Source organism: Alligator sinensis, unplaced genomic scaffold, assembly GCF_000455745.1.
Source record: "Alligator sinensis unplaced genomic scaffold, ASM45574v1 scaffold34_1, whole genome shotgun sequence".
Classification (NCBI taxonomy): Eukaryota; Metazoa; Chordata; order Crocodylia; family Alligatoridae; genus Alligator; species Alligator sinensis.
This window is the reverse complement of record NW_005842151.1, coordinates 1,781,064-1,795,759: the sequence shown is the minus strand read 5'-3', so window position 1 is coordinate 1,795,759 and position 14,696 is coordinate 1,781,064. Positions and strand designations below refer to the sequence as shown.

At 44.9% G+C, this 14,696-nt stretch overlaps 1 protein-coding gene across 7 annotated transcripts in view; it reads left to right on the top strand.

Moving 5' to 3' along the window:
* The window catches only part of NEK7 (NIMA related kinase 7), a 132,151-nt gene that overhangs the window by 64,848 nt on the left and 52,607 nt on the right, over positions 1-14,696 (top strand). For 6 of the 7 annotated variants that reach the window (XM_025206332.1, XM_025206331.1, XM_014520766.2 and 3 more), the window contains one exon: positions 6,252-6,362. The exons of the other annotated variant lie outside the window; for it this stretch is intronic. In XM_025206332.1, coding sequence (XP_025062117.1) covers positions 6,252-6,362 — 111 coding nt within the window. The remainder of the gene's footprint in view (positions 1-6,251; positions 6,363-14,696) is intronic. 7 annotated transcript variants of the gene reach the window in all.

Here is a 14,696-nt window from a genome sequence, read left to right as displayed (position 1 = left end):
TACACACGGGGGAGGAAAGGACCTGGAGTAGGGGACTGCAAATTGGGAGTGAGGGGGACACTGCCAGGAACAGGGAGCTGCAGGTCAGGAGTGAGGGGCACCAGCAGGGACGGGGAGCTGTGGGTCAAGAGTGAGGGTCACTGGCTGGGAGGCTGTGGGTCAAGAGTGAGGGGCACAAGTGGGGATGGGGGGCTGTGAGTAGGGAGTGAGGGGTACTGGCAGGAATGGGGAGCTGCAGGTCAGGAGTGAGGAATACCAGTAGGGCTGTGGCTTGGAAGTGAGGGGCAACGGCGTATCAAGGCTGCTGAGCACCACAGAGCAGGGTGGGGGGGGGCGGGAAGAGGGAGGTGGGCAGCTGCAGCTGGACCCATGTCCTAGTGAGCAAAGGGGGGCAGAAGGAGCTCTGATTTTTTCCATGATAAAAACCATAAAAAACCCAAAATCAAATGCCAACATTTATAAGTATGGAGAACTTATTTTATTATAGTGTAGAATTTATTTTATTATATTATTATCTCTGTTTCACTGTTGTGAACACACACACACACACACACACACAGAGTGGTATTTCATTTTAATTGTGGAAAAACATGGATTTTGGAGGTTTTAATCAGAGAATCTGCTGGAGTTGTTTTTTTTTTTTAAATCAGAGAATTCGGGATTTTTAAATAGAAAACATGAGGATCCCTGATAATGAGTCTTGCACTTTAATTACAACTTGTATGAAAAAGAGCTTAATTTGTCAGTTTTAAACTTGCTACCTACCAGTCACATTTTGTGACCCTAGTTTTGTACTATGAAAGTATATAATAAATCCCTCTTTACTTTCTCTTTGCCATTTACTGTTTTCTAAACCTTTATCATTAGGGTCCTACCTAACCTGTGGAGGTGGCTGGCTGTTTTTGTAGGGAGATTTCAGGACTGGCTGCCATTTTTGTGGGCTAATTGTGACAGGGCCCCCCACACCTCTGAATGGCCAAGGGGCCCCGGTGGCTCTGCCCCTCATCCCTGATTGGCTATGAGGGCTGTTGATCATATGGCCCTGCCCCTTGTTGCTGGCTGGGGGGAAGGGGTAGGGCTATACTGCAGGCAGCCCTCTTAGCCAATCAGCAGTGAGGGGCGGGAGCAGCAGACATCTTGGGCCCTCCTTCATGTGGGCAGCCCCCCTTTCCTTAGGGAGCCAGCATTTTATTTTCAGTAAATTATATATATTTTTTTGTGATTTTTGTGGGCAATGCCAGATTTCATGATTTCCACCAAATCGCGATTTCTGCAGCTCCCTACTTATGTCCTCCATCAAGCATCTCTTTTCTAAATTGTGAACTCATATGGAACTGCCTTCATACTACTAATAATCCTTGTTGTCCTTCTTTGTACCTTCTCTAGTTGGACACATCATGGCTTTACAAAGGAGCAGAATGATACTTTCCATTTTGTTTACAGTTCCATTCATAATAATCTGTAACATTTTGTTTGCCTTTCTGATGGCTGCTGTGCGCTTAGCTGATATTTTTAGTGTGCCATCCCAGATCTCTTTTCTGTAACAGCTAAATGTAGAGCCCATCAGAGTTTAGGTATATTTTGGGTTATTTTTACCCATATGCATCACTTTACACTTATCAATTGAATTTAATTTGCCATTCAGCTGCCCAATTGCTTAATCGTGCCAGATCCTTCTAAAGTTCCTCAATCTGTCTTGATCTTTACCACTTTGAGTAATTGTGTGTCATCAGTAAATTTGGCCACCTTGCGACTCGCCTGTTTTTTCAGATAATTTATGAATGTTCAAGAGTACTGGGGGACCCCACTGGTTACTTCTTTCCATTCTGAAAACTGACCATTTGTATTCATTCTTTGCTTTCTGTCTTGGAGCCAATTTCTAATCCATGAATGGAATGTTTTCTGTAATCCCACGATTACCTACCTTAATTATCTCTGATAGGGGACCTTGTCAAAGGCTTTTGGAAGTACAAATGTACTATGTAAACTGGATTGCCCTGATCCAACTGTATACTGACACACTCAAAGAACTCTAATAGGTAGAGGTGCACCAATACATCAGTCTTATATCAGATCAGCACTGATAGAGGGAAAATTGACAGCATTAGAAATTGGCTTTTTTTGCCTGATGTGGCCAATAATGTGGCTGATAAATGCCCCGTGTATGCACCCAGCTGCAGCATGCATGTGGCCGGGAGCAGTGCCAAGTAGCTTGGAGAGCAGCATCTGGCTGGTAGGTATGTTGTGGGGAAGGGGTAGAGGGAGGGAAGGGGCATGGGGGGTGCAGATTGAGGCCCCTGCAGTGAGGAAGGGAGTGGGTCAGGGGCAGGTGTTTCTCAGCTAGCATGGGGCAGGGCATGGGACGAAGCCATTTGTGGCTCATCTGGGGGACATGGGGGGGGGGAGTTCCCGCCACTGCATGCAGCCCGGGAGGGCATGGGGGGGCGTGTGCCCCCAGATCTGCACACGGGATGGGGTGGGCTATCACTGTGAGCTGTGCTGGGCTCTTCCCAGCTGGAGTGTTGAGCCAGGGCTATGCTCAGGGCAGGTGGCAGCAGCACTGTGAAGGGGGCAACGGGGGGGGTTAAGGAAAATTTTGGGGTGGTTGCAGCCCCCTCCCCCATAGTCCCCTCCCAGTGCCAGTGCCGCTGCCACCTGCCCCAACCACAGCCCTGGTCCTCTCTGCACTATCATCTAAGCCATGCATTGACTCTTGAGCTTTGCCTGTGTCCCAGGTCCTGCATGTGGCGCTGGAACTGTTTCAGAGAATGCTACCATGCAAGTCCTGGACTTCATCCTCCTACCTAGCAGACTACATTTAGGTTCCAGGACCTTTCTGCCACCCTTAGCCATGTCAGTGGTACCCATCTGGAACATAACCACTGGCTTCTCTCCAGTCCTTCCTAGTAGCCTATATACACATCTCGTGAGGTCCGCTCCCTTTGCATCCAGCAGGCAAGTCACCATGCAGTCCTCTCGGACATCACAAATCCATCTGTGCCTAATAATCAGATTGCCCACTACTTCTACCTGCTGCTTTCTGTCCTGTTGGCACCCCTCCCTTGGAGGAGTATCCTTGGTGCAAGAGGACACTAAGATCAGCTGGAAGGTGGGTCCTATCTAAGTGACATTTTCCCTCTTTCCCAGTTTGATGGTCTTCATCCTTATGGCTCTCATTCTCCTCAGCAGAGGAGAGCTGGTACAGTAGAGGTCAGACTGCTCTTCCATTGTCCCTGAAAGCCTCATCTATAGGGACCTACTGAATTTGTGATTTTCACGGAAACGGCAAAATCAGTTGTTCTGTGTTAAAAAGCCTGGTCCCTATGAAAAAGAACGGGGACTGTGAAAAGACAAAACTGACAGCAAGTGTGGGGGAGGGGTGGGACTTCTGTCAATCTCTGGGGCGGGGTGGGAATTCCAGGACCCCTCAGCTAATCAGAGGCATGGGGAAACTGGCCCACCATGTTCCACCACAAAAAAGGTGCCAGGCGCCACACTTAGACCACAAAATCAGAGGGCAGCTGCTTCAAATTCAGTAGGTCCCAACTCATCTATGAACCTTTCTGCCTCCCATAGCTGCTCCAATTCCACCACCTTAACCCTGGGAGAACATTTTTGCTTTCTCAGAGCCAGGAGTTCCTTGCATTGGGTGCACACACATGAAACCTGTGGCAGGTAATGATACATGTTGAGCTCAGTGGAATAAACTGAGTAGCCTCCCACCCTGTTGCTGGGCTTCTTCCTGCATATTTTTTAAAAGTGTTAAGACTTGGTTTCCTCTTTTAAGAAGGTTTTGATTTATGGGTTCCCTTAGACTAGAAACTTTGAATTTATGTATTAATCTTCTGTTTAGCTTTACTCTGCCTTAATTACAGCTGATTATCACACAAGAAACTTAAGTATTTCTCTAACTGCAGAGTTTTAGCTATTTCTGCTAAATATCTAGATTAGTTACTCTTAATTAAAGAAAGAACTTACCTTAAAGGCTCCCCTTCAAAGATGAGGGGGCGGCAAACCGATCTGCGAACTGACTTGCCAGCTGCTTGTAAACTGCCCTGTTTGCTATCCCCTGTTCCAGGGGTGGGCAATTATTTCGGGCAGAGGGCTGCTTACAGAGTTCTGGCAAGGCATCGAGGGCTGCATGACAGGCAGTCAAGGGCAGATAAGTATTGATTTTCTAAATTTTTTAGGGGCCCCGCAGGCCAGATAGAATGGCTTAGCAGGCCGCATCTGGCCCGTGGGCCACATTTTGCTCATCCCTGCCCTATTTAGTTGCTCCCCAGGTCCCTCAGAGGGGTCTCCTCTTATGCTGTCCTGGGCCTGGACTGGCTCCACTCCCTTGTTAGGGATTTTGTTAGACACAGGCAGCAATCACTGCTTGGAGCACATGGCCCAAGCAAACAGCCAAACAAATGCTCACCAAACCATTTGCACAGATAGACCAAGCTTGCTTGCCTTCCAAGAGCAGGATCTGGTGCCTTGTGCCTGGCCCTTCATAACTATTTTAACTAAAAATGTCTATCTCGATTGCTGCCTCACACTTCTTTTTTGAGGGTCAGGTTGCTTTTTGATGGGAGACTTGATATTTGAAAGGTGATGGTTCTGTTTCAGACCCTTGCAAATAGCAATGTGCACACGCTCAGTAGAGCTTACCTGATGAAATCTCAAAACATTTAGTCTGTGCTTGAACCCCACTCAGTTCCCGAATGTAACTGCACTGAGAATTGTACCAGGAACAGTGAGAGGTCTGGTTCAGGTGCAGTGCAGCAGCAGCAGCTATAATAACTCCTTAGGCCTTTGATCTCAGAAACATTTTATGAATATTGCATGAGGCAGTAATTGGATAAAATGCTGAAGCATTCCTTGTGGCAGCAGCCAGAAACTACTGTCTCCAGGAGAAACTAGAGGTGGCTCTCACAGAGAGAATAGTTTACTACTGCTACTTTGTTACTCTTTTAACTAAAGTGGGAGACATCTGTACTAGGCAGGGGAGATTTTGGATTCCAACCTTAGTGATAATCCATAATGGAATTAAATTTATATTTTTTGTTTGTTTTTTGCTTTGTTAATTAGCTTAGAAAAAAAACAAGCCTCTGAATTCTGAACTATTTGGTTGAAATCAGACACAAATACATTTGAAAATTCAAGGCATATAGAAGTTAGAAAATGTCAGAATTGGTATTCCCCATGAAACTGTGTCCCTGTTCCTTTCATATTTGTTACAGTGTGTATATACAATATTCATATGTGCTCATGCACTGCTTGTTCTAAAAACACTTTTCTTTGTTTAGTGTAGAGGACAGAGAATGAGGTGTAGGGTAAGAGTGCTCAACCTCCAACCCACAGGCCAAATGTGGCCTTTGGAGCCATGACATCTGGCCCACAAGGCTCCCTAGGGGTTGGGAAGTTTTGTGGCAAGAGAGCAATGGCCATTAATACTGCCACCCTCATGTGCTGCCACGTGTCTGGATCGGGGCCAGGCCATGCCCCCTTCCACCCATGGCTGAACTGGGGCCAGGCCATGTCCCCTTCTCCACAGGCATGTGAATTGGAGCCTAGCTGCCCCCCTGCCTCTCTGAATGGCCAGAAGGGGTGCCGGAGCAAGACAGTAGTAGCCAAGCACCTGGGTGGGAGCTGCAGGTCTAGAGCTCCAGCAGCACTGTGTAATGAAGCCTGACCCTGCAGGCACGTGGCTACTGCTGCTGAAACGAGTCACAGTGCTAGGCTTTATTCCATGATGCTGCTGGTGCTCCAGCACCACAGCTTTCACCGGGGCACTTGGTTGCTCTAGTGGCAACAAGCTGTGGTATTACTCAGGCTCCAGTGCTGGAGATCTCATCCATGTGCTTTGCTGCTGCTGAGGGAAGTTTCCCCAATGCACCCAAATTGGGCTGAAAAGTCTACAGGCCTTATGTTTGACATCCCTGATGTAAGGCTTCAGATGAAGACATGGAGAAGCTTAGGTTATTGTGGGCTCAGAATACATGGAAGGGGACAGGAGAATGATTGTGTACACTAATTTGTTTGTGGTATTTCCTAGCTTTCATGTTCTTATGCAAACCATATAATTTTTGGACCAAAATATTGGATGTTCCAGGGACCTGAAATTCTTACCGTCTTGAATTGCTCAAATCTAAAATGTTTCACATAAGTAAATACTTATAATACAATGACATCATATATCAGAGCACACTGTTTTTAAAGGACATATTATGGAGTGAAATATCTGGTTTATTATTTTCTTTTCTTAGCAACTGAATCATCCAAATGTGATCAAATATTATGCCTCATTCATTGAAGACAATGAACTGAACATAGTATTGGAATTAGCAGATGCTGGAGACCTCTCTAGAATGATAAAGGTAAGAGATTTATTTTAAATGGCCTTTAATCAAAATTTGGAGAAGTATTGTTCTTATTTCTTTTTCATTTTCATTGCTCGACACTTCACTGAATGTGAGATGGCAAGGCAGTGAAAGGAAGATGGAGTGTTCTGAATGAATCTGAAGGAGAGAAAGTATAGGTAGATTTTTATGTCATTTAAAAAAAGCAGCAAAGGGGATAGTGAAATGAGAATGATGATGTCAGTAGTAAGGGCAGATGAAAATACAGCTAGACTTCAAATGCATTGATGGGTATAGGAAAAATGGGTGTGACAGAGTGCCATTTCACTGTTAATCTAGTACTGTGGCATGGTTACATTTAAATTTAGCTATCTAAACATACGTCTTCTTTCAAATAATTTTTTTTTTTTTTTTTTTTTTTTTTTTTTTTTGGCTGAAGGGAGGATTGAGAGAGAGAGAGGAATCATGTCCTCCTTCAAGTTTATGAATCTGTAACAGTTGATAGTAAATTTAGATGCTTCCTTGATGACTACCAGTAATACTTCTAAAATTCTGTCAGATACTGGCTCATATTATAAAGGAAATAACTTAACCTATCCAACTTAATTTAAAATTCAGGATTGTTTGAAAGTCAACCAGTTTTTCTTGCAGAGCTATTGCTTGTTTAGTTGCAGAAGTAAGTTGCATTTTTACATATTTTGATCACTTTCCTGTGTGAGTTTGGCACAACGATTATCAAGTGTCCTCAAATACTGTATTCCACATGATAAAGAAAGATGGAGAGGCTGGACACTTAAGGAGAAAAAATTATATTTTCTAGTTTTGAGGCCTGTAGCTATTTACTACCTTGGCAAAGAAAATGCTGATGTATTGGAAAATAATTGCAAAATTTCCCGGCATAGTTAAACATTTATTTTTCTACATACAAAAAGTGGTTTAATTTGAATTTGTTGTCTGATCAATAGATGTACTTTATTTTGTTATGAATTTTATCTGTTTCAGTTGAAAAATGTAAGCAACATCATTTTTTGCAGTATTAGTTCAACTTTATTCCTGCCTGTGCAATAATTGTAGAAAACGTATTATAAAATATTTTCTTTACTTATCTCCAACTAGTCTTAGGCCTTGTACAGACATTCAGTTTCTCTTGAGAGAGTTGAAACACACCCAGGAGAAAGAGGCTGCGTACACACATTCAAATAAGTTGGGAGAATTCTCCCAGGTCTGTTGTCTTGATAGAGAAACTTACCCAGAGCTGTGTGTACAGAAATTCAAAGGCAGCAGCCATGAAGAGCAGGAAACTTGCAGTGCTGATACTGTGCAGTAAGTAGGGGGCCCTGTGCTCACATCTCAGCATGCTCTGCTGGCTTCCTTAGTCTGCTTGGTGACAGATCACAGCAGTGCGTAGACATCCTTGATTGGCTGACCTGGACTGCCCATGATCAACCTTTTGTTTTGCTGCAGCACAATGTGGGGATAGTGAAGGGGACATGTTTTAGAGCAGCAGAGTCCAGTGAGTGACGCACTGTCTCCGTGTGGGGGGGGAGGAGGGAAGGGGAGAAGCTGGAGGACTATGTTCTCTTCCGAGGGAAGCCATGTCATGTACAGACAGTCACCTTCCCAGGTGAAACTCCTCTGGGAGTGATTTAAATTCGGGTTGTTCCCCCAATTATTTTTCTCTTGGAGTGGCCATTTTTATCTTGGGAGAAAAAAACCTGAACATCTGTACACTCGTGGTTTCTCCTGGAAGAGCAGTGACTCTCTGAGGAGAAACTGGATGTTTGTATGAGGCCAGAAAGTGTGCAAGTGTTCAGCCTTTTTCTCTCTCTCAAAAATGGCCACTCCAGGAGAAAAATATCCTGGGAACAATCTGAGTTAAATCGCTCCCAGGAAAGTATAGAGTGCAAAGGTCTGTACATGCCATGCCGTGGCTTCTCTCAGAAGAGACCAGCATCTCCCACTCCCAGGAGACAGTGTGTCACTTGCTGGATTCTGCAGCTCCACCAAGAAGCAGAACATGCCCCCTTCACAGTTCCCACGTTGTGGTGCAGGAAACGCAGGCTTACTATGGGCAGTCTGGGTCAGGCAATCAGGGCTGCTATATGCACTGCTGCCAGGCAGTCTAAGGAGGCATCTTAACACATGCTCTGGGGGTGGGGCACTTTAATTAGAGTGGCTCTTATAGTCTAATTAAAGTGCTTACAGAGTCTCAGGTATTCAGCTTCCCACACTTCAAAATGGTGGTGGGGTGCAAGCTCATTTGATGAGCTTTAAAGCTCCCCCACCACCCTTTTTGAAGCCTGGGGATGTTGAATACATGAGATGCGCAGTCTGCCAGAGCGTGCTAATTGGCACATTCCAGCAGTCTCAGTCGAGTCTGCTCCAACCCACCGTTATTACAGTGCATTGGAACAGCATCCCCACACTTCTACAGGCACCCAGGGAGCCTTCATGCTGAAATGTGTGCACAGGCCGCCTCATATGAATGTCTGTTCACACAGCTCTGGGTAAATTTTTCTACCAGGAGAACAAACCTGGAAGAATTCTCCTAGATTATTTCAATGCATGTATTCAACCCTAGTTTAGAGAGAGCTTTCCAAGAGGATTTCTGCAAATGGACTCTGGACTTGGACGAATCACTCAATTAACAATGAAGCTTTTTTTACTTTTCAGTTGTTAATTTTTTCCCCTGATACTTGCATCCTCTGTACCCCTACTTTTTTTCTTTTCACTGCATTTACACCATCATTAATGCTGTCAGCACAGCACACCCCAGGAAGAAGTATTCTAGTTAGTTTTTGTTCTGCTCTTGTAGATGGAACACACTAAATAGCAGAGCAGTGTTCTGCGGTGATCCCACATGAACAGAGTATTTAATTCTTTCACATTAATGAATTTTTAAATTGGCTTTAAAGCATTGAAGAACATTCCCTCACTAGACTGACAATTTTACAGTGGGATAATCAAAATTTGGGTCGAAACAGGTTGACAGGGTCCTGTTAAAATTTATATCCAAATATGAGATTTTTCTTTTGTCTCATGAATTATTAATTTTGTAGGCTTACACTTCATACAACATAAAGGAAGGTTTGTCTGTTCTTTTGAATGTTCAGATTTGACACAACAGTTATTAATATGAGTACTCCATGACAGATTGCCTTATGGCATGTCTCGTCTTATGGCCCATTGAAGCTTTTTTTAACCCAGTATGTGTCTAATATTTCCGTCAGTGCAGTTGGCCTCATTACACCTTGTCCAAGTTGGTGGGCATTTCTTACAGTCTCGATCTTGGAGCAGTTTATGATTGTCCTCTTAACATAGGAATCATGTTTAATGTAGCAAACCTAGATTGCTGTTTGATGTTAATGACAGCTTATCAGGCTATCGTTAAATATGTATGAGGTGTCATAATACACTCAGTCTTCATACTGCTTATGGAGAAAATGATTTGATAGTCTGTTTGGATGGAGTGAATTTTGTTTTTAGGAGTGTGTGTTGTGGCTTATTCTGTAGTTTTTTGAAAAAATACTTTTGAAAAAAAATAATCTGTAACAGAATGGAAAAAACCTCCAAACTGCCATGCAAATGTATTTTGGTTTGTCACCATGAGAGAGGGAAATGTAATTAGTAGTCCTGGAAAGCAATAACAATAGCTTCGACTCCACTATTGTGGTACTGTTAGTTTTATTGGAAGCCAAAGAGAAGCCTATAAAAAGGGCATCAGGTTTCTGAGAGCTTTGCCATGATAAGGAGACAGGCAGGTTTTTGATAATTTAAATGGCCACAACTGAATAGTATAGAGCCAACAATTATCAACAACCCCTAATCTTGCACCTCTCCCCACTCCCAAAATAATAATAAAAAAAAAAAGTGTAAAGAAAAAGACAACCTAAAAACAAAACCTTGTGATTACCAGGTGTGCAAAAATTAACCATTCTCCTTGGGTAACTTAAATGACACCACTGTTATATTTCAAGATGTAGCATAGAGTCTCATGACCACCGATCCTGGTTTTCTCTGTTTTAAACATCACAAATTCTTTGATTAAAAATCCCAATGTTTTTCCATGATTAAAATAAAATTTCACTATACATGTGTATGTATTGGTTGAACTCAGTGCTTTATTGATATAGTTACAATTTTAAATCAGTTTGGAAGCCTAAAAGTGCCTCAGTCATTCTAATAAAATAAATTATAGATACCTGTAAATTTTGGTGTTTGACTTCGGGTTTTTGTCATGGAAAATCAGAGCTCCCCTGCCCCCTTCTCTCACTAGGGCATGGGTCTAGCTGTGACTGCCCCCCCACGGCTTTGTATGCTGAGAAGCCCTGATACGCTGGTGCCGTGCCCCTGCCCATGGTGGTGAATCACAGAAATGGCAGTGGCATGGAGTTGTACCGATGCTGCTCCCAGGCCGGCCTCATCTTGGCGGCTATGGTGGCATGGTGCTCCCTTCCATGCCAAGTTCTGCCATGGAAGTGGCTTCTCTGGAGCTGGTACAACACCTCTGCAGCCACTGTGGATGCAGAAGTCCCCCCCACTCGCCTCCCATGGGTGGTTTGTGCTCCCTCTGTACCTCATGTGAACTGTGCCCCTTCCCCCCAGCATGGCCTGTACCCCTACCCCCCTCTCTTACTCTCATAGACTTACCTTCAGGGAGCTGCTCTCCACTGTTGCCTGGTTGCCACATATGTGTGTACACACACATGTATGTGGCACCCCTGGCCTGATCACCCTCCTCCCACTCCTCACAGCTCCAAGCAGCCCCTTGCAGGCTGGTATGCTGCCAGCCTACAAGGGGAAACCCACTGTTTCCTCCATTTTTCTCCTTTAAAAGAGGAAATCCACCTTTTTATGTGTTAAAGAAGAATATCTGAGTTTTCCCACAGCAAATGGAAAACCTAGTTCCCTGCTTATGACCATGCTTTTAGTAGAAGCCAGTGGGGATCATTTTATTTCTACATTTCCATGAACCAAGTTATTGTTTTCCAGTTTCTCATTGGGTCCTCATTTGAAAATAATATTCACCTGGAGTCTTCATTGAAAAGTCAGTTGAAGAATATTACCTGAAACATCTGGATTCAGCAATAGCCAGCACCTATACTGGATTCAGGGAACCTTATGGTTCTTCTGTGCTGGTAAGGCTGGTGTTTTTCGAGTCGGATAACTGTACAACAATGTCTCAAGTTTCACAATGTAGTTTCTTAAAACTCCAGCAATTGAATAATCTCAATTTGTTTTTCAAAACGATAAAATTTCTAATCCTTTCTAATTTAAAAGTTCTAATCAATTTTATGTTACAAAAACAAAACAGCTCATGATTTTGGTGGCCTGATACAAATTTTGAATTGTTGGTGTTGACCTTACTGAAATTAAGAAATGCTTAGGATGTGAGGGATATGCATAAGTTAAGTTTAGTGTAGAAACAAACATAATTAGTATACAAACATGAAAACACCACCTGGCTGCACAGGTGGTGTCGCCAGCAGGGATTTGGCTTTTTTGACCATGGGCTATTCTAAGAAAAGGAACTGTTGGGAAGAGATGGGATCCACCTGACGAAGAGAGGGAAGAGCACCTTTGCATACAGGCTCGCTAACCTAGTAAGGAGGGCTTTAAATTAGGTTCACCAGGGGATGGAGACCAAAGCCCTGAGGTAAGTGGGAAAGTGGGAAACCTGGAGGAAGAGCAAGCAGGAAGGGGCACAGGGGAGGTCCTCTCATACTTCTTGAGAAATCAAGGCAATCAACTAGTTACTCCAGGTGCCTGTACACAAATGCACGGAGCCTGGGAAACAAGCTGGAAGTACTGAAAGTCCTTGCAGAGTCATGGAACTATAATGTGATTGGAATAACAGAGATTTGGTGGGATAGCTGGCATGACCGGAGCATTGTTACGCATGGGTATAAACCGTTCAAGAAGAACAGGCAGGGGAGAAGAGGAGGAGGAGTTGCATTTTATGTAAAACAGCCATATGATTGCTCAGAGCTCCAGTATGAAACTGGAGATAAGCCTGTTGAAAGTCCCTGGGTTAAGGTTAGAGGGGAGAGCAACAAGGGCGATGTTGTGGTGGGGGTCTTCTATACACCACCAGACCAGGAGGAAGTGGTGGATGAGGTTTTCTTTAAACAGCTAGTGGAAGTTTCCCGATCACAGGCCCTGGTTCTCTCATGGGGTACTTCAGTCACCCTGACATCTGTTGGAAGGGCAATGCAGTAGTGTTTAGGCAATCCAAGAAGCTTTTGGAGAGTGCTGGGGACAACTTCCTAGTGCAAATGTTGGAGCGGCCAACTAGGGTCCATGCGCTTCTTCACCTGCTGCTCACAAACAAGAATTAGTGGGAATGTAGTAGGGAATGGCAACTTGGACAGCAACCACGAGATGATTGAGTTCAGGGTCCTGAGGAAAGGAAGGATGGAGAGCAGCAGAGTAAGGACCTTGGACTTCAGGAAAGCAGACTTTGACTCACTCGGGGAACTCCTGGGCAGGATCCCCTTGGAAAGTCACTCTGATGGAGAGAAGAGTCCAGGACATCTGGCTATACTTTAACGAATCTTTACTGTGAGTGCAGGAACAAACCATTCCAATGCGCAGGAAGATTAGCAAGTATGACAGAAGACCAGTTTAGCTTAGCTGGGAACTCTTCAATAAACTAAATAAAAAAAGGAAGCCTATAAGAAGTAGAAACTTAGACAAACAACTAGGGAGGAATATTGGAGTATTGCTCAGACATGCAGGGATGAAGTCAGGAAGACCAAAGCAAAACTGGAGTTTCAGCTAGCAAGGGATCTGAAGGGTTTCTACAAGTACGTCAGTAACAAAAGAAAGATCAGGGAAAGCGTGGGCTGAGGGAACTGGATTTATTGGCTAGGGACAGACATTCAAAAAGCCTGAGCCTGAATTGATTCAATCTTTGCAGGTTAGTCTAACCTGCCTAGGTTGAACAAGTTTGCAACTGTGCAGACATTCCCTGTGGACTGAAGAAAATGCTCAGTGGCTCAGGCTAGAAACCTGGGGGTCACTAGAGCAGTCCTCCAGGAGGGGGGGGGGGGGGGGGGGGGGTATGGCCACGCCCTGCAAGGACTTCTGATCGGGGAGGTCTGTCTGCACCATCCCAGGCTTTTTCCCTCTCGCTGCTCAAGGGGCAGGAGTGTTGCTATACCGTTGCCCTGGGCTAGCACTCAGAGACGGGGGCTGGGGAGTGTGCAGTGCATGCATCTGTTGACGATATTGAGCTTTTCGTAGATTTCATAGATTTCATAGACATTAGGGGCTGGAAGGGACCTCATGAGATCACTGAGTCCAGCCCCCCTGCCATAGGCAGGAAGTCTGCAGGGATCAAACGATCCCAGACACCCCCCCCCCCCCCCCCCCCCCTGCCATAGGCAGGAAGTCAGCTGGGATCAGGTGATCCCAGCAAGAAAAACATCCACATGTTTTTTGCAAGAGTCCAGAGTAGGTGCTTGCACCACCTCTGGGGGGAGTTTTTTTCCAGACCCTGAACACTCACACCATAAAGAACTTTTATTTTAAATCGGCCTTCCTGCAGTTTATGGCTGTTAGACCTTGTTATCCTTTGGGGAGCTCTGGTGAACAGCTGTTCTCCCAGGTCCTGATGTACCCTTCTTATATAATTGTAGGCTGCCACCAAGTCCCCCCCTGAGCCTTTTCTTCTCCAGACTGAAGAGTCCTAAGTCCCTCAGCCTCTCCTTGTACAGCCTGCCCTCCAGGCCTTGGATCATACGAGTGGCTCTCCCCTAGACTCTCTCAAGCTTTTCCACATCCCTCCTGAAGTGGGGGGCCCAATGCTGGACCCAGTATTCCAGCTGCGGTCTCACCAGGGCCGAGGAAAGCAGGAGGATAACATCCCTGGTTTTGCTTGAGATGCATCAGTGGATGCACGCCAAAGTTTGGTTTGGTTTGCCTGCCGCAGCATCGCATTGGTGGACCTGCCGCAGCATCGCATTGGTGGCTCATATTCATCTTGTGGTCAATCAAGACACCCAAGTCTCTTTTGGTTGTAGTGCTAGTGAGCATAGTACTGCCGAGCCTGTAAGTATGTTGAAGATTCTTCCTACCAAGGTGCAGCACCTTACACTTCTCAATCTCCCTCTTCCTGCTTCTTCATACTGTCTGCATCAAACCTGACAGGTGTGGGAGTGAGCAGGGTGCTGATCATAGTGTCAGCAAAACAAAAGCCTCTTTCATTACTTCAAGTTCTTCTTAAACTGCTTTTTCAAAGGAAGGACTGGAGGGACATTACCAGCTGACCTGTTGATTAGCTCCAAAAAGCCCTAAGTGGACACCGTTCTGTCTGCCTGTCCCAGTGAAATTGGACGGACACACAGACAC